The sequence below is a fragment of the Drosophila grimshawi genome, unplaced genomic scaffold (genome assembly GCF_018153295.1).
Source record: "Drosophila grimshawi isolate 15287-2541.00 unplaced genomic scaffold, ASM1815329v1 contig_848, whole genome shotgun sequence".
NCBI classification, from domain to species: Eukaryota; Metazoa; Arthropoda; class Insecta; order Diptera; family Drosophilidae; genus Drosophila; species Drosophila grimshawi.
In genome coordinates, this window is record NW_025063692.1 from 16,283,990 (window position 1) to 16,307,023 (window position 23,034).

General features: G+C 40.3%; 1 protein-coding gene across 1 annotated transcript; it reads right to left on the reverse strand.

Annotated features, from left to right (window-relative positions):
- Positions 1 to 685: 685 nt before the first annotated feature.
- On the reverse strand, positions 686 to 19,102 carry LOC6564927 (myosin-G heavy chain). The gene is made up of 7 exons (XM_032738008.2): positions 18,766 to 19,102; positions 4,992 to 6,581; positions 3,814 to 4,239; positions 3,580 to 3,666; positions 2,560 to 3,501; positions 1,628 to 1,825; positions 686 to 1,571 (listed from the first exon to the last, which is right to left on the reverse strand). Exons 2-7 carry the CDS (start codon positions 6,578 to 6,580, stop codon positions 920 to 922), a joined length of 3,894 nt encoding a protein of 1,297 aa, XP_032593899.1. The 5' UTR covers position 6,581; positions 18,766 to 19,102; the 3' UTR covers positions 686 to 919.
- Positions 19,103 to 23,034: the final 3,932 nt, after the last annotated feature.

Below are 23,034 nucleotides of genomic sequence, written 5' to 3' on the forward strand. Positions count from 1 at the left end.
TGAACAAGTTGTGTTTTTCGTTTTGTTCTTTTCTGTTTTTACCATTTTTTTGTTGTGTTTGTTTTGGTTTTTTTTAATTACTTAGCACAATTTGTTACTTGTTGTTTTGATATACATAGTTATTTGCTTTTCCACTTGCCATTTTCTGATTTTCTGATTTGATATACTTGTGCTACCCTGGAAAAGTTGTTACCCTTCTTGTCTCTCACGTTTCTTACGTCATTAATCTTGTACAAACAATTACAATTATTGATCGTGCCCATCTAGCACCGTTAGACATTTTTGTGTTTCAGTTTCTGTTTTTTTGTTGTTTTTTGTTTTTTGTTTTCTGTTTTACTTTTTTCTCTCGTGTTTCAAGTGAGTTAAAAATGATTAAAAATGTTTTGTTATACATATGTGCACATATTATAAATTAAAAGCTAACAAAGAAAATTGCAACTATTAAAAAAATATATAATGGCCAACAATTAAAAAGGCAACGTGTTTGCCACTAAATCAAGTCCAATGAAAAATTAACAGCTAAAATTAAACTATCAAAAATAGTTAAAAAATAATAATAATATACATACATATATTATATATATATGTATATATATATAATCGTAATCAAGAAAAACACCGCTCGATAACAAAAACATAAAAAGAAAATAAAAAATAATAATAAAAATATTGCAAAATAGGCAAAAACAAAAATATTTGACTAAATGCTCCAAGTTGAATAGAATTCGCTTTAGAAAGAGACAACAAGTGCTGCGAGCGGGATGGTAGCTGAGGGAGCGAAAGCTACAACATATACACATATCTGAATGTGTATGTGTGTATGTGTGTGTGTGTGTGTGTGTGTGTGTATGTGTGTTTATGTGTGCCAGTTAGACAGGCGAGAGAGAGTCAACGGCCTGCCGCTAGCCTTGCGCCACATTCACCGCAACCAGGCGGCCTTCCGCTTGATCTTGGTGCGCAGTCCCCGCAATGGCTTCACTTTGCTCTTGGTCGCCACAGCATTGGCCATGGCAGCGCTCAGCGACAGCATTGGCTGCCCGCTGCTGACAGTTGCGACGCCGCCGTTGCCGCCACCGCCACCGCCGCCGCCAGCTGGCATACAGCTCAAACTTTGCATATATAAACTGTTTGCAGCACTGCTGCCCGTCACAGTTGGTGCCACAGTTGCGCTGTATGCCTCCTCGTAGAGCGGTCTCTGCTGATGCTGCTGGTGCTGGATTAGCGCACCGGCGGCGGCCACATTGGCAGCGGCACTACTAAGTAGTGCTATTTTGCTGCCGGTGCCATTTGTATAGACACCGGTGACCTGCTGATGCTGGTAATGCTGATGCTGCTGATGCGGCTGATAGTGGACATCCATCTGCTGCCATTTCTCCTCCTCAACGCTGCGACTGGAGGCGCGCTTGTGCGGTGAGCCATGGCTGCTGCCGCTGCTGCCATTGCTGTGATAGTGCGTCGTTGCCGTCGACGAGCCGCACTCAACAATTGAGGAGCGCGAGAGCGAGAGCAGGGCGTCGACACCATCACGATGCCGCTGCTGATCGGCCAGCTCTTCGGGCGTGATGTTATGACTGCAATCGAGATGAATTAGCAAACACTTTGATAGTTGATAGTTATATTAACTCACTTCTCCTCGCTGCTGTCGTAGGCCGCATCGGAGCTGGCACAATTGCTGTCGGCGCCATGGCCAACGCTGGGCTGTTGCTGCTGGGCGTTTTGCCCATTGCCATTGGTCAGCGGCGTTGAGGCGCCACTGTCCGCATTGCTATTGCCGCCCGCCGAGTAGGTGTGATCCTCACTAGGCGAACTGGTTATCACCGGTGCACTAATTGTGTATGAACAAAAAGTTAAGCAATTCGTTAACGTTCGTTATATATTTATCTCTCTCTATATATATATATATATATATATATATATATATATGGACATGTATTGGTTGGCGTATGCCACAACAATTTCTGAGAATTTCATAATCAATAATGACAAATGATTACTGTATTAAAGCGACTGCGATAAGCAAACAACAAAAACAAAAAAGAACATTCAAGTTTTAAGCCAATTTGCTCATGTTCAATTTTAGCCAATTCAATTGCGCTGCCAAATCAGATCTTTTTTTAAGATCTGCAAACGCTGAAACCAATACTGGAACTAGCTTGAAATTTAATATGCGTTTCAAGAAGTCTTCAAATGCAGAATCATTTGCATATCTATAGAAATGATGTATAAATCTACTTGTTGAATCTTCCAATTGGATCAATGACTTAACCAAGGAGGAATCTTATCGAGAAGATATATAAAGTTATGGCACCAGTCGTGATCGTAATAAAATCTTCCACAATAACTGATTGGATACTGAATCAAGAGGCATTTGCAGCAGTATTCACTGTATCTGGAGATCATTTACAAGCCATTCGGCAGCTGTCTTTGTTCGATACTTAAAGAATTTTGTTGTGTTCTAAATTTGCTCTTGGGATCAACTTTCAGTTGGACTTGTGCCTTATTAAATATTTCTAGTTTTCTATTGCATTTTTCTCACTGCATTTTCCATTTTCCACTCACCCATTTTGATATGATTCACCGAAGGCTTTTGATCCGTGTTTAAGGAAAAGCATCGCCGCCGCTGCGTGAACATCGTCGATGCTATCAGCGCCGCAGTCGCGTGCCAAACGCTCAAAATTGAAGGCACAGACGGGAACAGTGGCAGCTGCCGGAACAGCTCCAGCTCCAGCAGGTTCGGGTCCAGCTCCAGCACTGCCAGTTGCATTCGAAATGACATAGCTGTACTTGCAATTGTTGTTGTTGTTGTTGTTGTTATTATTATTATTATTAATATTATTATTGTTGTGGTTGTTGTTGTTGTTGTTAGTCACATAGTCGCCAGGCAGCTCCTCGTTTAGAACATCAAAGTGCAGCGGCGGCTCCTCAATATTGCGAAATGCCTTGGACAGATTGGGGAACAGTGTGGGATCGAAGCGAGCACGGCTGCCGCCAGCAGCATTGCCGGCTGTTGTTGGCGTGGCGGGATTGCTGCTGATGATGCCACCATTTGGACCATTGGCCAGCGCCAGTGAGCCGTTGGCTTTGGCGGGCGTAACTGGCGTCGTTGGCGGCGGTACAACGGCGGCGCCATCGAGGTTGTCATAGCTGCTAACGATGCCGCTGCCGTTGCCGCCGTTGCCATTAGTAGTGCCATTGGGACTCTTGAGCATGGGGCTAATCTTGTCGACGGCCGAGTTGGGAAAGTAGGGCGATCGATTGAGTGCCTGCATGAGATTTTGACGCTGTTGCGGCTCAACGCGCCACAGCGAACCCTTGCCCATGTTCGGCGCCTTCTCCACCTTCACAAAGCTCTTGTTCAGCGACAGATTGTGCCGCACGCTATTCTTCCAGCCATTCGGTGCCGTCTTAAAGTACGGAAAATGTTGCACGATCCATGCATAAATCTCCTTCACTGGCAGCGCCTTCTCATTCGAGTCCTCAATGGCCATGAATATTAAGGAACTGTAAAACAAATATATAATGTTATATATTGATATATATATACATATATATATATATATGGCATCTGTATAAGCTTACCTAAAACTATATGGCGGCTTGTTATTGGTATGCACGAACGGATCGTATGGCACATTGTTGGGATGCTTTTGCTTTTGAGGCGTGTTATTGCTATTGATTATGTTGTTGTTGTTGTTGTTGTTGTTGTTGTTGTTGCTGCTGTTATTATTGCTGCTGTTGTTGTTGTTGCCATTAGATGTGCTGCCGTAGCTGCCGCTGGTAGCTGAAATGTTGTTGTTGTTGTTGTTATTGCTGCTGCTGCTGCTGCTGTTATTAATATGGTTGTTGCTGTTGCTGTTGCTGTTGTTTTTGGTCATTGGATGATACTGGGGCGTGCTGGTGTTTATCCGCGTCGCGCTGCCCAGCACCAAGTCGAACTCTTTGAGCGAATCCTCATTGTCATAGCTGGCGTAGCTGTTGGGACTACGCTGATTGTGGTTGCCAGTGGCGGATGCCGAACCCGAAACTGAGCCGCAACCGGAACCGGAACCAGATCCATTGTGTGCCGCCGCCGCCGTCGCCGTCGTCGGCGTTGTGGACGGTGGCGGTGGCGACACCGACAGCTGCAAGGCACCAGAACGAGACACAAGCGCACTGTAGTAGGCGCCGGGCGGCAACAATTGTGCTGCACCACCCGGCGGCGTCTCCGGTGAGGCAATATTGGCGGGCTGTTGTTGTGAGCTAAAACACAGACAAACAAAGTTCATTAGCCAATTATTATTATTATTATTATTATAAGGGGAGGGGGGGTCGCACCGTGACCTACTCGATCTAGTATGCCTCCCCTGCTGAGCATATAGCTCTTCCATCAGCCCCAGTTGACGCACGAATGCGAGAATCTTTGCTGGGTTGCGGTCTTCTATGTCTCTGAAATTCATCACATGCATCCCTAAGATGCTGCATCGTCTTCTTCTTCTAGTTAAGGCAACACATTCTGCTAGGATGTGCATCGAGGATTCCTCCTCTCTTTCACGAAACCTAGTTTAGTTAGGTGACTTCTTAGTCTATCATTAGCCAATACAGGCATGTCTAGCTATAAGAAACAGTCTTTGAATAAGCTACTCAAAAACCCCTCAAATGTGTTTAGATAAAGTCCCAATGACAAAGCTAATCTTGACTTAGAGTTGAACTCAGGCTCAGATCTTGTTGAGCTCTGAATTGATATCGCTTAATCTGTGCAACACGCTGCACAGAGAGCGATGATGCAAAGACACAGAGAGTGAGAGAGAGAGATAGACAGAGAGAGAGAAAGAGCTTAAGGATGGATTGGATTGAATGGAATGGGATGGGATTGGAGTGGAAACTCTTGTGCAGCTCTTTGAAGCTTAACCTTGCAGTTGACATTTTGGCATTATAGAAACGTTTACGGGGCAGATGTGAATGAATGAATGAATGTGTTTAATGGAATGTTTGCAACGAGCTGCGAAACTTACATGACATGCGGCTGTTGCAAGCTGCTCACATGGCTAACGAAACTGTAGCCTGACTGCAGCGTTGTGGCGCCGACCACCGTTGAGGGTGACGTAAGCTGTTCGCTGGTGGTGCCAGCGGCGGTGGCGGTGATGATGCTGCTGCTGCTGCTATTGGGCGGCGTTGTGTAGTTAACGGCATCGAAGACCGCCTTGAAGCTGCTGGTTTTGGGCACCGGACTGCTGCCACCGTTGACGGCTGCCGTCGATGAGCCCGACGCTGAGCACGAGCTAAGCGTCGAGTTGTTTGAGGTGGCGGGTGAGCTGACCACAGTTACTGTTGATGCCACCACATGACTATTGCTGTTGCTGTTGTTGTTGTGGTTGCAATTGTTGCTGTTGTTGTTGTTGTTGTTGTTGTTGCTTATGGTGCTGGTGTTGTTTTGATCAACATGAACATTCATCTTCTCACGCAAATATTTCTTGTGCGGATGATGCGTTGTTGTGTTGCCAGTTGATTTGTAGGCAGTGGCAACTGTTGCACTCGTCCCATTGCTGCTGACAAATATCTGTTGCTGTTGTTGTTGCTTGACGCTTGCTGCTGCTGCTGCTGTTGTTGCGGCCATAAAACTATTGCCACGCGGCAAATAGGCGCCGGCAGCAGACGCCGCTGCTGCTGCTGCGGCGGCGGCATTCACTTTGCTGGCTGCTTTATACTCGACAACGGTGGTGGTACCGCTAGGTCCCTTGTGCACCGTAGTGGTGCTATATAAGGCGGGTGGTGCTGTGGTTGATGGTTGCAGCTGCTGCAGCTGCTGCTGCTGGTGCTGGTGCTGCTGCTGATGATCGTTTGATTGCTCATTGGCATCGCAATGCGATGGCAGCTCTTCGATTAAATCGCCAACTAAACAAATATTGTTGCCCACTGTGCTGGTGGTTGTCGTCGCTGCTGTTGTTGTGATTGGCGTCGATTTCAGCGCCAATGCACCACCGCGTTTGACTTGAGCTGTTGTTGCTGCTGCCGCTGCTGCTGCTACTGCTGCTGCTGCTGTTGTTGTTGTTGTGGTTGTTGTCACAATGCCTTTGATCAGATTGCTGTCATTTAGCCAGGACAGCGGACGCAGCTCACCATCGTCGGAGACAGAAGACGCCAGTGTTGCTGCTGTTGCAGTTGTGCCCAAAGCATCGGTTGAGCTCAGTTCGAGCGGCTCGGTGGCAAGCAACACAATGCTGCCACCGGTTGTACCTGTGACTGCACCACCAACACCACCACTACCATTTGCAGCAGCAGCAGTGCAGACTGCCAATGGTGGTGCACCGTTTTGATATGTTGCAAAGCTGTCGCGATGCACGAAAACATATTTTGAGCCGGAGCTCATGTGCCCGCCGTGACCGTTACCGTTAGCGTTACTGTGTCCGTGTCCGTGAACGTGTCCGTTCATTGACGGTGCTGTAGTTGCTGCCGTTGGGCCTGCCACGCTGCGATAACCGTGCGTGGCAGCTGCTGCTGCTGCCACCACTGCTGTTGTTGCGGCTACAGCCGTTTGAAGTTGGCCTCGAAATTGGCTCAAATCGTGTTGTGTTAGCAGCTGTGTGGGATTATCTGTTGACATGCTGCAAAATGACAAGATATAGATAGATAGATGCGTAAAAAGAGAAGAAAAAGAGAAGAAAGAGAGAGGAAGAGAGAGAGAGAGAGAGAGAGAGAGAGAAAAAGATAGAGAAAGAGTTTAATAATATATCATATCATAAATAGTTTAATATTTATAACTTATTGAATTGCTGTTTATTTATTTTTTATTCAAAATATGTTTTTCTGTGGCATGTGGCATGTATACGATAGCATGTCAAATGGCGAGTTATCTATTAAAATTGTATTCAACTGAATTACAAACTGAGAACAACCAAATCGAATTCATGAATCGTTTGAGAGACTCAAAATTCGCTTCAAGTCGCTTTTTGATTTACGTCGTAATTTTTGGCTTGGAATGCAGCAAAAACGTTAATCATGTGGCATACCACCTCCTCTGTGCATTTACATATATATGCATATGTTAGAGGGTATATAGACACAGTAGTATCGTAGTCGGCATACTCGTGCATCGTTACTTGATATCGTGCTCTTGTTGTTGTTGTTATTGTTGCTTGTGGGTTTTATTTATCAGCAATTGCTTATAAAATCGGCCAATAAAAAACAGCACATGTTCAAAAAATTCGTGTTTGTGTTTATCGTTGTTGTCCTTCAATTTCAGTGTTGTTTTTTTTTTCTTTCTCTTTTTTGTATTGCATACCTTAATGCGGGCACTCACTGTACCGCTGTGGATAATAGCAAAGCAAATGCTTCAAGCTCCCCATGGCCACCAAACGGTGGTCACATATGCACATACATACTCACACAAGCATAGATATACACACACATAGTGTGTGTGTGTATATATATATGTGTGTGCGTATTTCTAAGTAAAATGCTAAACGCTTTACGCAATCAACGCCCGACGCAGCCATATTCTATGTTTGTGTTTTGTTTGGTTTTCTTTACTTGTTTTTTTTTTTTTTTCTTTTTGCAATCTTTTTTCAAAACAGAATTTTTATTGCCTTTAATTTACGCGTGTAGTTTTTGCTGTTTGCTGTTCTCTATGGATCGATGAGTGGCTGCGACACCAGCAGCGCAACTTGCGTTCACCTGCTGCTGCTGCTTTTCATATTTTTTGGGCTAGTTTATTGCGAGCGTCAGTCTAAGTTTGTACATGTGTGAGTTTGCCGCTCCATGCTTTCCACCTATATTCGCGCTCCCTTTTTCCATCTATCTATCTCACTCTGTCGCATTGCCATTCAACGTTTGTGTGTGTGTGTGTTTATTGTTGGGATTATCTTATCAGCATTTGCATTCTAGTTGCTAGTTTTCTGTCGCTTAAACAGTAATTTCGTTTGTTCTTTAAGAGCAGGTGAAGAACGGCAATGAAAAAGAGGCGAGAAAGTGGAAATGCACAGAGTATGTACATGTTTCTACATATGTATTTACATATGTGTAAATATGTCTGCATATATGTGCAAATTTTATGAATTATTAAAGAACCTTGGTCGTTTGGATACTCGAACTTTCGCAATTTTGAATTTTAAAACAATCAGACTAAAAATCTTTTTGAGATGAAAACATTTTCTCAAACACTTGAACATACAAAATTTATGAATTGCTTGAGTGCACTCAAGACACCACCACCAGTTGTCAACATTTGAGTAAATATTTGCGGGCAGAGATGGAGACATGAAGCAAAAACACTTTGCCAAAATGCACACGCTAGAAACGAATATTCATTTTTTTTTGTATCCGAAAATAATATATATATTTATATATATTTCGATCTTGAAGCAGAAATATGTCAAAGATAAATTAAGCTCCAATAATAAGGGAGAAATGAAAAGAATACATAAACAAAAAAACACGGCACGCGCTCATCTCTAAAAAAAAAAACATGGTCTAAAAGGTATGATGAGGTATACCACTGTAAATGTATTATTATTTATTGATTTTTATTGGCTACCAACAAAATTACTTTGACAGAAACAAAAACAACGACATTAACACGGCAAGTGCAAAACGAGCGCGCCACAACAAAAGCGAAAAGCGTAAAGAAAAAACAAAAACAACTTAAACGAGTCACAACAAACGAAACGAAGAGAACAGCAAAGCGCAAAATCAAAAGCTTAATAACAACAACAACAACAGTTTAAACGAAGCGCCACACAAAATTATTTTACAGTCGCATACAGAAATAACAGCACACATATGTACATGCATATGTATGTGTGTATGTACATATGTATGTATGTATGTACCTCTTGACAGCTGTTCTTGTTGTTGTTATTGGTCAGCCGCAACACAAACCAAACGCGATACGTTAAAAAAGCTTGCGACGCAATTTTGAAAGTTTGCGTCGTCGTCTTGGCAACTTTTTATAAACAAAATACAACAACGATAATTTGCACACACAGTAGCGTCTCGGAGAGCAGAGCGACAAACGAAAACGTGGTTTGATTACGCTGTCGCCCATTTTTCAATATGTCTTTTTTTTACCTTTGCCATAATTAATTTGCTAAAATAGACGCACACAATACTAAATACACACACACATTTTTATATAAAACATTGCAAATTTGTTCTTACTCTCTCTCTCACACTCAACACACACAGACGTATGCACACAATTTGAGCCGCCGTTGTGACGTGTGCCAAAAACAAAAACAATAAACAAAAAAGAAATGCCGTTTGTGGCTGCAGCCGCTCTGAATCTCTCTCAGTCTCTGTCTCTGCCGTCCGTTCTTGCTATCAACTCGCTCGGCCTTTGTGTTAGTCTCTCTCTCTCTCTTTGTTGTTTATCTGCTTTTCCTTTGCGTTGGTTTTTGTTTGTTTTTTCTTTTGTTTTTGGAGCACAGCACAAGCAGCAAATGGCGCAGTTTCAGTATGAGAAGCCGAAAGCGGAAAGCGGAGCGCGCGCGTTTATTTAAGCCGTCGTTTTGTTGTTATTATTAAGCTTTTGTGTCTCGTCTTCGTCTTCGTCTCCGACCCGAGATTAGCAGCAGACGCTGTGCATGCCCCGCTCCGTCAGCTGTCAGTTTTTCGTTCTAGAAACGTCAAACGCTGCTGCTGCTGGCGTTGCGCCTCTCTCTCTCTCTCTCTCTCTCTCTCTCTCTGTGTGACCTATGAAACTTTTGAATGGCGAGCAGAGGAGTTGACGACGGCGACGGCGACGACGACGCTTTCCATGCCGTTCTCTATGCAGCTAATGTTGACGTGTTTGTTGTTGTTATTGTTGGCATTGCTGTTATTGTTATTGTTATTGTTAATGTCACCGTTAAATTGCCAGCCCTCAGCAGGAGGGGGGCGTGCAGTTCTAACTCTTGCCGTTGTTTTTATTGTTGTTGTTAACAAAAAACAAGGGAATAAAGAAAAAAAAAAAGAGAAGCAAAGCAAAACTTTAAAAGACAGTTGGGCCAACTGTACCTGCTGCTGTCATTGCTGCTGCTGCTGCTGTTAAAAACGCGAATAAAACGCGCGCAATGCTTTGTAGTTGTATAGATGAATCATACACGAGCACAACACACACACAAATGTCACACAGAAGCAATAGCAACAACAACAACAAAATGAACTGCGTGTCAATCACGTTAAAATTAACAACCACAATCTATTTCTTGTTGCTGTGGTGAATGTATGTAGTATTTAGGGATATGTGTTAAATGAGCTGCTTCCTCTTTAAATATAAACTAATAAATACACACACACATATATATATATATATATTTGTAAAATAGACAAAAAAAAATTATAATAATAAGTGTGGGAAATGAGCGAACAGTTTGTAACAAACTCATTTTCATGAAAAGTACAGCGTGTGAGCGAGCGAGAAAGAATCATCATCATCAGTTTGCTAATATGCCTTGTTTACCTATCTCCATTTCAATCGCTCTCCACATAAATAATAACAAATAACAAAACAATTCACGTAACGACAACGGGACAGACAGACCCGAGGCGAAGCGAGAGAGCGAGCTTTGCATATTTCCGGCAGCGCAACAACAACAACAAACAACAGCTGGCCAAGCATTTTTTGAGAGCTTTTTAATGGCGACGGCGTCCAATGACATATGCTCTCTCTCTCGCTCTCTCCCTCTATCTGACTCTCTGGCGCTCTCTTTTTGCCATTGTTGTGTTTGTGTGCGTTGTTGAAATATAAACAAAAATTCTTAAAGTTGATTTTATTACGATTGCGTTTGGTTTGCGGAAAACAATCGAATATAAAATGAATAGATTTCGTTTGTCATCGCACACATGTCAAATGCAATTTTGCATTTCAAATCTATGCAACAAAAGAGCTTATTTAAATATATCAAAATCCTCGAATCTACTTTCATTTGTTTATTTTTCTTCTTTTTTTTTTTTGTTGTTGGTTTTCTTCGAATTTTTCAGTTTATATAATGTATGTGTTTTTTGCTTATGTGTGTAGCAGCTAGTTTTTTATTTAGTTGCTGAACGCTATTCTTTTATGCATATACATAAGTATGTACACACACACGCACACACATACACATACATATTTCAGAATTTTCTCGAGCCTCAGCAAGAAGAAGAAGCAGCAGTAGCAGCAGCAGCGAAGCGACGGCAACAACATCAACAACGAAAAGCTGAACGGCGACCACGCGGCGTATACGTAACCCCATGCATACAATTTGCTGTGCGGGTGTCTCTGTGTGTGTGTGTATATACCTATACCTATATATATATATACATATACATACATATATACACATATATATTCATATATATATATATATATATATAGTGTTTTGTGATGCCTTCAAGTTGGGTCACACGTTTTTGCATTACGTATACGCCTCGTAAGAAGACAGCCACAGTCAAAGAAAATGGGGGAAACAAACACACACACACACACACACATACGAACACACATGCCACACTTTACAGCACAACTGATAAGACAACTAATGGCGAATATTATAAAAATGCGCAATACCAAGAAAAATAAAAACAAGAAAATAATGAACAAATAATTCACAAACCAAAAAAAAAAAACAATAAAAAAAGTGAAAAAACAACTTTAAACTAATTCGAAAGAGAGAGAGGGAGGGAGAGAGCATAAAACAAATGCGACAAGGCCGCTTTGTTGTTGTTGTTGTGCTCACGTTTTTATGTGTGCGAGTGTGTGTGTGTGTGTGTGTGTCGCCATGTTATTGTTTTCATTGTTGCGTTGCATATTGTTTTTCCTTCCACACTTTCGTTCTAATTGTTGATGGAATCGACAAATGAGAACAACTAATTTAATTCAATAATTTATGAGATTTTTATTTATTGTTTTAAATAATAAATAATTCATTTCATATAAAAACTATTACAATTAAATCCCCCCTTCCCCACCCTCTATCTCCTGTCTGCCTCTGCCTCGTTCTCTCTTTCGGTGAAGCTTTCACTCTCCTCACACACGCACAATGCGGTAAGCACTGCTCGCTCTCTCTCTCTCTCGCTCTCATTTTGACACACACTCACACAGACACACAGATGCTCTGCTGACTTTTCAACGTGGTTTTTACTTATTTTGTATGTATTTTTATACATTAGAGGCGATTTTGCGAATTTCTTATTTTTTCAGCATTCATATTATGAAATCGAGCCACAGATTGAGACGTTTACGTTTAAAGAAAACGACACTGAAAAAAACACCGAAAAGAGCAACACATTGCATATTTTTTGTTTTTTTGTTGTTGTTGTTGTTTTCTTATTGGTGTACTTCGTGCCTACCACGACGACGACTCCCACTTTGAACGCTCTCGCGGATTGTTGGCTCTCTCTTCCTCCTGTTTAAGATCACGCTCCTTCGACTACACACAGACACGATCACACAACACTTATTATATATTTATATATATATACATATATATCTATATATATATATATATATAATTATATGTATATATACAACTTTTTATTGTTATTGTTGTTGTTGTGGATGATCAACACATACCTTTTCACTAGAAAAACTCACGACGTCTTCTTCCAAACATTCATTTGGCACACACAGAAAAATATTATTCAATTTCTGTTTGACTTTTATAAAATAAACTTTAGTTTTTGTTTCTATTGAAGCTTTTCACAATTCGAACTGAACTGTAAAGCACGCGAGCAGACAAGCGAATGAAGCGAAACGGCGGCGGCAGCAGCAGCACCAGCAAATGAAATGCCGAAACGAGAAACACACATACACCAATACACATACACAGACACTCACGAGCCGACGTAACAAAGACACGTAGTTGGCGATGTGTGAGAGAGCCGGCATGCAACATACAAAGTCAAAAGCGCGTCGTAAACAACAACAAGAAAGCTTGATTTGACAGTCAAAGAGAGATAAAGAGCGCCACCAGCGTAGGAGAGAGCAAAGGCAAAAAAAAAAGTATATCTGTGTGTGTGTGTGCTTGCGAGTGGGAGCGCTGGCGCATGACATTGCCATTTATTGAAAGCTGAGTAACAGCAGCAACAACAAAACAAATGACGTTAGCGTCGGCGTCGGCATCAGCATCGCCGTCGGCGTCAACGTCGACCTTATGGACGCGATTTACACGCGATTTGTGCTTTGCTCAAAAGGATAACAGCAATAACAAAAACAACAACAACAACAAATAGCAACGGCAGTCAGCAGTCAGTCACAACAAACAGCTGTTTGGGTAAGGCCCTCAACACAAGCGTGACTCAATTGAAAGAGTGAGCGAGAAAGAGCGACGGGGGCGAGACGCGATTGTTGCTGTCTCATTTACGATCACTATTCGATTATCAACAGCAACAAGAAGAGGAGGAAGAAGAAGATAAACAAGCAGAAGAAGAGGAAGAAACATGTTAATATCGAGCACTTTGATGACGATAAGCCGCCAAGCATTGCAAATCGAATATGAATGTTAATTGTTGTTTTGCATGTTATGCAACAAAACAAACCTAAACCAAAAGTTATAAGCAAAACTAACTAAAGAAAATTAATTCTGTTTAAATAGCAAAAGCATCATTTCTATTGACTAATTGAATGACTAGTAATAACAATTCAACACTTAATAAATACCTGTAGCATTAGGATATGTACACTTATATATATATATACATATAACATATATATATATATATATATATAAAAGAAAAACGATAGCCAGATATGTATACACACACGCACTTTGTTGCTTATTCCTTCAAGCTGCTATTTGGCATTTGCATAATGAAGTGCAAAACTTGATTACCCAATAATAATTAAGTTAATTTAAAGAAATTAAAAAAAATGTGCTAAATGCGACAAAGCGTCAACACGTGCGCTGCCAACGCAGCAAGGCAGCAAGGCAGCGACGGCGACAGCGGCCCGCAGCAGGAAATACAAGAAGCCCAAAAGCGAACGGCTGAGCAAAAACAAAAATAAAAATAATAATAAAAAGCTTACACAGACAGTAATCAACACAAGCGAGAGCAGAAAAGCTCAGCCAAATGCAGCGCAGGCATTTATTGTGCTTGTTGTTGTTGCCGCTGTTGTTGTTGTATTTAGCAAATCTAAGCAAGCGGAAAAGAAAAATTGAAAAACATCATTGTCTTTGGCTAGCGCTGCTTCTTCTTTAGTTTCTTTTGTTTAAAAATAAATTAAACATTTATTTTGGTTACGCACAAAAACAACGCGACGCAAACGAAAGCGAGCGAAAGAGAGAGAGAGAGAGAGAGAGAGTGTATGTGTGTGTGTGTGAGGCAGAGAGTGCGACGAGAGCAAACCAAGTTTTGCCGGCTTTTTTGGGTACTACGTAAAAGGGGGCAGCAACTGCAGCCTCAGCAGCAGCAGCCTCAGCAGCATCGATAACTAAAAAAAGCGCATCAAACAAAATCGTCAACTAAAAATAAACACACAACATTGTTGTTGTAGTTGTAGCTGTTTGTTGTTGTTGTAGTTGTAGCTGTTTGTTGTTGTTGTAGTTTGTGCTGTTTTAGCATTAGGTGAGAGAGAGAGAGAGAGAGCGAGAGTTGGAAAGAGAGAGAGCGAATTGTTTTTGGCCTACGTTTGCTGCTGCTGCTGTTGCTCTGTTGCCAGGCGCTAGAGAGAGTGCAACGCTGCGCTTTCCTCTCCCCCAGCCCCTGCCGCTGCCCCACCGCCCTCTACTCAACCAGCCACACACCTTTTACGCGACTCACTCGAGTTGAGTGACAGTTCTTGGGCAATTTCAATTTCAATTGATTTCGTCGTTTTCAAAATAACCGCTTGCCATGTGCGTGCCTCTAAACACACATATATATATATATATATATATATATATATATATATATATATATATATATATACATATATATATACATATATATATATATAAATTGTGTGTATGCTTTTTGGCTAAGCACATTGCCAGCATTAGAACAACAACAACAATAGCAACGGCAACAACAGCAAAAACAATTTGGGTCAACCACAATTAATATTACTAAATATAGCCAAAAGGCATTTGCTGCGTTTTGCACCACCACCAACAACAACAACAACAAGCTCCAAACAACCTCTAATTTTGCTGATAACTGACGAAGAAGAACAAAGTAAAACTGAGAGCGAACGAGAGAGAGCGAGAGAGAGAGAGAGAGAGAGAGAGAGAGAGAGAGAGAGAGAGAGAGAGAGAGAGAGAGAGCGAAAGCGTCGCCGGTGAAAAGAGAAAGAAACAGAGCAGCAGGTTAACTTCATCTCCCCCACCAAGCGAACCTGTTTTACTACAAATTGCGTTTAACTGTAAGATGGCTTAATTGCACACCCGACAACATTGTCGATTGACATATGACAAAAATATTACTATTATAAAATAGATTTAAAATACTTTTCTTACAATTATTCATCCAATATGTTAAAAACAATTCCAATTGTCATTTTGTGAGATGAATTTTATGAAATGAAATGAAAAATTGGAAAATTCCACAACAACTTGCTGGCTTCTAAAGCATTTTCTTTTTACCGAAAATACATATGTATATTTATTTATTTTTTTTTATCGACAACCTTTGATTGCATACAATCCCTTTGTTTGTCTTTGCCCTTCGGTCGACTAAAACTAACTCAAACCAATTGGCACACAACATACCAGAGCAAGAAGAAGAGGCAGAAAAAAAAAAGAGTGTGATAAACGTTTTCAACTAATTAGCACATTCGGAATGTCGGCAATTATTCAATGCAGGGACAACTACAAACTGAACTACTTATAAACTACACAGAGATAAATACATACAAATGTACACATCGTGAGTGCAAACACAAATAAAGCTATTAGTATAATAATATGCATGAATATATCATCCAAATCGCACCAGTTATGCACAGAACAGGCCTGTGTTCCGCAGAGAACTCGTCCAAATTAAATAAATCCATACGAGCGTAGATTCGTTGTCGAGCTTCAACTAATTTGGGGGCAGATGATGATGTAGATGTGCATACATACATACATACATACATTCATATACTCATATACAGATACAGATGTATGCACAATACATTTGTAGACTTCACATCCACGTGACGAGTTATGCGTAACATTTTGTGAAGAATTAACATTAATATTTACATCCATTAAGCATTATTTGTGTATTTTCAATATTTGAACTGATTAAATTATTGAATATTTACTTGGTATTCAAATGCATATTAAATTGTGTTAGCCTGCTAATTGTTGCAATTTAACACTTTCCACTTCTTATCTTTCCCTTTTCTTTTTTTTTCGTTCCCGACATTCCTGTCGCCTGCACCAAAAACGCAATTGTGATTGTTGAAAGAGCCTGTTGCAATATCTCTTGCTTTGTGTGTTGCCAATGAGAAATGCAATGCAATTATTTAATACTAAGTTTGTTTATTTATTTATTTATTATTATGATTATACATAAAATGAAATGAAATAACAAAATGTATTTAATAAACAAATTGTTCATTATTTTGACTTTGTTTTATGTTCGCTAAATGCTCGTTTCTGAGCTCGATTAGGTAAATGTTCGCTCGCAATTTCGTCTGCTGCGTGCACACACACACACACACACATTCACACACACATTCACACACACATGCATACATATGTATGTATATCTTATCGCGCTAATAACACAAAGTTGTTTCTTGTCACTCTTTTTTGTTGTTGTACACATACACATACATACATACATATATAGCCAGTGAGCTAAATACATACATCCCAACATACACAATTATTTTCATTTTTTATGTAATCAACAAACAGCGGCCACATGCGGCGGCAGCGTCGACTGCTGCCTTTTGCTTCTTCCCTCCTTAACCAAGGTTCTCAAAAAAAGCATAGAAGCACAGCCACGCATAGCGTGCGAGGTGCAAAGTCAAAGCGTCAACAAACAAAATGAAGACAGAGAGCAGAGAGAGAGAGAGCGGAGAGGAGAGAGCGGAGAGCGCCCAAATAGCCGTGAGTTGGTTATGTACCTAGTGGGTGGGCAACAAGAATTGTCGCCTATCTATGCATGCGTATGGCGCTTTTCGTCCCCACCATCCATCCTTCTCCTTGTCCTTCTCGTTCTTTGCTTTTTTTTTGTATGTAAGTCAAAAGTGATGATATGTACACATACATATATATATATATATATATATACATATACATACATATATACATCATATTCAATTAGTTTTTAATGGGGGCGCGTTGAAGAATTTCCAATTGATTTTTAAGTCCGAAATTGACAGCACGCACAAAGAGCTTAAGAGACCCCTTCAAGTTGCATAATCGCACTTCCCCAACCCCTCTCCATCTCTCACTCGATTGTTGTTGTTGCTGTTTACGTCGCTACTAATTGCACAAAGTTTTGTTTTTGTTGTTCTTGGTGTGCTTTGCGTTGATCAGGCAAGCAAAGCAAGCAATAACCAGACAACGACGAGGTCGCTTTGACTGACGACGCAACACGACACGACGCGACACGACGCGACACGACACGATGCGATGCGATGCGATGCGACGCTTTATCAGAAATTCAAATTCCGACACAAACAATACAATTGCGACTCTCAATACTCTCTCGCATACAAACAGGGCACAGTGAAGAGCAAATCGAAATAACAATACAAATCCATGAAAGGCTGATCGCGAAAACAACAACAATAATAATAATAACAACATACAAACAATTTCGCTAAGCACGAACAATAACAATAAATACAACAACAACGGCGTCGTCATGGGACGCCAACGACGACGCTGACGTCGAAACGTTGTTGCCGTTGCTCTGTTTCTATTTTCTTGCTGACGCAGCAGGCGTTATTGACAGAGAGAGACAGCACGAGAGAGGAAGAGCAAGAGAGCGGCCCACTGTCTCTCTCCCTGTTCAACAACAACACATTGAAACCGAAGACGTTTGGGACGCCACTGTAGATTGTGTGTTCCGTTCACTTAGAACTGGATGGATGGATGGAAATCAATTGAATATTTACATTTTATATATTTAATTCCTATTCAATTTGCAGTCTTTTTTTTTACAAATGACAAACAAAAAAAAACAAAATCTGTCTACAATTTTGTTCTTCAAATTTGAAATGAGTAAGCACGTGACGTCACACATAATTTATGTACACATACATATACATATATTTATATACATAGGTATTCAGGTATGTATGTATTTACTCACGACACAACAAATTATTTATTGTGGCCTTCTCCGTCACATTTATATATACATATTTACCTAACAAAAAAAGAAAGAAAAATATAAGATGTACTCGATTCTTTACTCGTATGGTATGCGCAGCAACAAATAAGTTGCACAGATTACAAAACGCTGAGGTTGCCACAACACTGATGGACAGCAGTGTAGCAGAAAGCACAAATGCGGGCGACAATATTTGCGGACACCGCTAGCCCCATCCCTTAACGCAACCACTACCCCACTAACCACTCAACTCAGCACTAAACGCTGTTGCAGTTGCATTTCAATTTCAATTGTTGCTGCCACCGTCGCCGGCCGCTTGCTGCGGGCCACTGCAGCGGGGGGCGTCAAAATAACAACACCAACAAACCACAAAACAGACGCGGGGGTCGCTGCTCGCATTCGTGTGCAGCAGCGTGTTTTATCTTTTCTTTATTTTTCGTATTTTCTTGTTGTTGTTGTCGTTGTTGGTGTGACCAAAATTTTGTATTTGTAAATTTACGCGCACCACACACACATACTTTCCCATGAAATTAAATTTATTTACGTTTATTTTTGTGATGTTTTATATTTTGCACTCACGTTTTGTTGTTATTTCGTCAGTGCCAGTTTCGCTGTCCGGCTGGCTCTCGGCTCCCGGCTCTCTCGCGAAATGTCGACGCTGTCAGCACGCACTGCGCTCTACTCTAGTCTCCTCTCCTCTGCTGCTCTGCTCCTCCTTCTCTTTTTCTATTATGGGCGGCACTTGCAAACCTTCTTTGTTGTTGTTTTTTTTAACGCAATTTTCTGTTTTAGTTGTTATTCTTCTTCTTCTTTGATGTATCGACTAATTAATTAACACAGCACATGAACGCGCCACAATCAAATATGCTAAGCCCAAAAACAACAATGACAAAAAAAATCAAAAAAAAAAACTGCGCAAAATTTATTTAAGTTTTATGTTTGCGCATTATTTCAAATCAAAGTCATCAGAATTAGCTGTGTTGATATTGAGAAGCTAAGTGGTGTTTATTATTACTATTACTTCATTTACTTTTTTTTATGCTGTGCAGTCTGTAGACACCGCACGTCCGCTGCGCTGAAAGGCACAATGCAAAATGAATAATATTGAGAGAACGCTCACAGAGCCGACAACGAAACGACAAACCAAAGAACAAATAGCGTACACGAGCGAGACTGTGCACAGATACCCTGTACACACAAATTTTTTGACATGAGTTGTTATTATTTTATCAACTTTGCAGCAAAGTAGTATTATATATAGTTATATAGTATATAAAGAAATGATTATCTGGGCCCGTACGACTTTAATTGCTGCGGCTGGAAATGATTCTCTTTCGCGGGTTACACACATTTTCACATTCCATAATACCCGTTTCAATTATTTGTCAACAGGGTACAAGGCATAAGCACGAAACTATACCACATTGGGACAAATGTTTGTGGTTTCATTTAAATAGATTTTCCTTATTCTGACAAAGCTACAGATTAATATTGTCTCAGCCAGCAACAAGTAAAAGTTTTAACGATAGTTGTACAGTTTTCGAATGTTTCAAAGTTAACAATGTTACCCACACTCTTTAAATGAAATTTGTTAAATATATGTCAGCAGCATTGTTCAAAATTGTCACTAAATCAATCACTATCGCCCACTGTGCAATAGAGAGAATTACCTAAACAGTCGGCATTTCTTCTGCTTCTGTGTGTGTATGTGTGTGTGTGTGTTTTGCCGCTCTCGCCGTCAGACTTTCTGTTTGTTATTGTTGCTGTCGGTGGCGCTGTTGTTGCGACTTGTCAACACATTTACGCGCTCTGACAACTACAGTATTGGTAGCTAGTCTCATTCCAAGCATTTTATTTTTTATATACATGTGTAACTCGTAAAAATGTACAACTCTACATTGCAAAAAGTTGTTTATGTGATCTTGACTCAATACACACACATGAGAGCGTATTCTTTCGGCGCTCTTGTGAGTGTGTGTGCATGCGTGCGTGAGAGAGCGCGAGAGTGTAAATGAGCAAGATCCAAGCGCGTGGCAAACACATGGTTTTTGTTTTTGGCAAAAATCAAGAAGAAGCGTGGCTCACTTACAGTTAGTTCAAGTGTAAATATGTATGTTTTGCACATTGCAGCAAGACGTTTGCAAAAAATAGGTTTGATTTAATAAAATTAGATGCTGGGCTACTTACACACATCGAAATAGTATAAATAATTGCTAATTGCGAATTTTGAGCGACTTGTCTTCGATTGCCGAAATACCTTTGACATGCTCGAGTTTCGCCATAACTTGAGTGTCCAATACGATATGTGTATTTTACATATACTTGTATGTGCATATAGTACATATATAAAATGTACATACAGTCAAGACACACTGGAGAATAAATGTGTGTACACCATGAGCGTTGTGCTTGTGTGCATGTGTATGTGTTATGTGTGCATGTGTCACACGCAGAGCAACGAAAAAGTCAATCACACAAATACAATCGCATCATCACATGGCGACTGACGACGCTGCCGCTGCCGCTGCCACCCGCCCGCAAATAACAAAACACTGCCGTCGACAACAATCATCATCGACCGTTCTCATTCTTCGTTTCTCTCTCGCGTTCTCTCGCTCTCTCTCTCTCTTTGTTTTGGCTCTCTTACTCATTGTCCCGCATACACAACTACATCGCCAATTGCAACTCGCGAGCTGTTTAATACTTAAACACAATGTATTCCCATATAGTACGTAGTTATTTTAAAAATTATTTGATAAGACTTGTAAAATGTGTATATGTTGAAGTTTTTAAAAAAAACTCATGATTCAGTGTTCAAAGCATAAATTGTATAATTTTTTAATTATATCAAAATTATAATCACCTGTGGAATCAAAACATTCTCAATTTCTCATATTGAGCGATAACAATACAACCTATTTTGCCCTGCATAGGAATTTAGTTTTACTTATAATATTTGTGATCAGCATACTGCCCATTTAACTAAGGTAAAGTGACAAACTAAAATGCCGTTACTGTTTCTGCGCTGCAATGCGTGTGTGTTTGTGTTGCGCTCTTATTTAGATCACCAATACAAACGTTCATTAGATCCACACACACGCGCAAGTATGTATGTGTGTGTGTTCGTGTGCAGACGGGCAGACAGTGGGGCAGACGTGGGCCAAGCACTTGTTCCACGTCGCATTATTAATGAAAATAAATTGTAATGCGAACGTGTTAATTAGACAGAGATAGCGACAAAGAGAGCGTCTTTTTGTTTGTATTTGTGTTTGCGCTGCTTACCGAAGTGAAAACAAACAAAACAAAAAAGAGCACACACAGCATAGTAGAACACAAAATGTGGCCAAAATAGACTCAACAACTACTACTACGACAACAAAAAATCAAAGCAACAGCAATAATGGCAAGCAGAAAAAAGAAAGTCACCCGATAAGCAACAAAAATAAAACAGTAACAACAAAAAAAAGAGTTCTTATCGTTTGTCACTCAATTATACACAATTTTTGTGATTTGCCATTGCCTTTTTCGTACTGCAGTCGACGTCGACGTCGCAGTTGCTGGCACACAACACGGAGCAAAACATTTAGCTGCGCTCACGTAATTGAAACGTCGGTGGCGTCGGGCGGCTTTTACTCTAATTGGAAATGTATGGCCGTTTTCCGGCCGGTTTTGGCCAACGATTTTTTGTTTTTTGTTTTTAAACATGGCTGGCCAAAAATACACACACACCCACAAAACAAAGATAAATGTGTGTGTGATTGTATTTATATGCACAAAGTATAAAAATAGAATTATGTTTGTGTTAGAGATGGGAATATATTCAAAAGATGGATACAGAGTACCTCCCAGTCGGTCACTTTCGACATTACTCTGATGCCAGAATTTATTTCGTTAAAATAGGATTAGTGTTAATTATAATCATTGCTCTAGTTTTAAAAGTTATGAATCAAAATTATCTGTTTTGCAAACTTGGCAAATACAAAATAAAGCCTGACCCGAGCCCATCTCTAGTTTGTATACACAGTGGTCATTCGAAATAATGAAATCTGATTAAAAGTCGCAACTTATAGCCAATTATAAGATTATATATATATTTTTTTGTAAACAATTTTTATATGTACATTTTATGGTTGTTCCTAATTCGTATTCGGGAAGTTATTTGTGAATGACCACTGTATTCACACACTGTATATGCATCCATACATACAAATGTGTGCATACAAAATAGAACAAATGAAGCAGAGGCAGCTCGACAGCGTCAGCGGCATTAGCTGATACAGAGACGGTTACGGCAACAGAGACTGCATACAAGAAGCAGAAAAACTAACAAACAAAAATTATGTGGGGCAAACTGAGAGTAGAATAGAAGAAGAGCTAGCACATATTAAAAAGTAAGAGAGAACGAGAAGAGAGAGAGAGAGAGAGAGAGAGAGAGAGAGAGAGAGAGAGAGAGAGAGGGAAAGCGAACTTAGTGGTGCAAAGAGTAAGAAAGACAAAGACGACGAATTCGGTTGTTGATTTCAGCGTTTTGTTTTTGCTTTCAATGATAAATGAACTTACCGCTGGACTTACAATTGTTGACAAAGTAGTCAATTTTGACAGCAACGACTGCACAGGGACATTGTATGTAATAAAATGGTGTGAATGGTGCGTGTCAACAATTTTCGTTACCTTTGGCGCGTTGACAATGAAAATAAAATTAACTGCGAGTTCGTTCTTCTCTTTTGTATTCGCAAAATTTCTTTTCATATCGCGGATGGCAACTAATTGATTATATATTTTATTTATTTATTTATTATTATTAACCTAACAAAAATTTGTAAGTTAACAAATATAAATGCATTGACT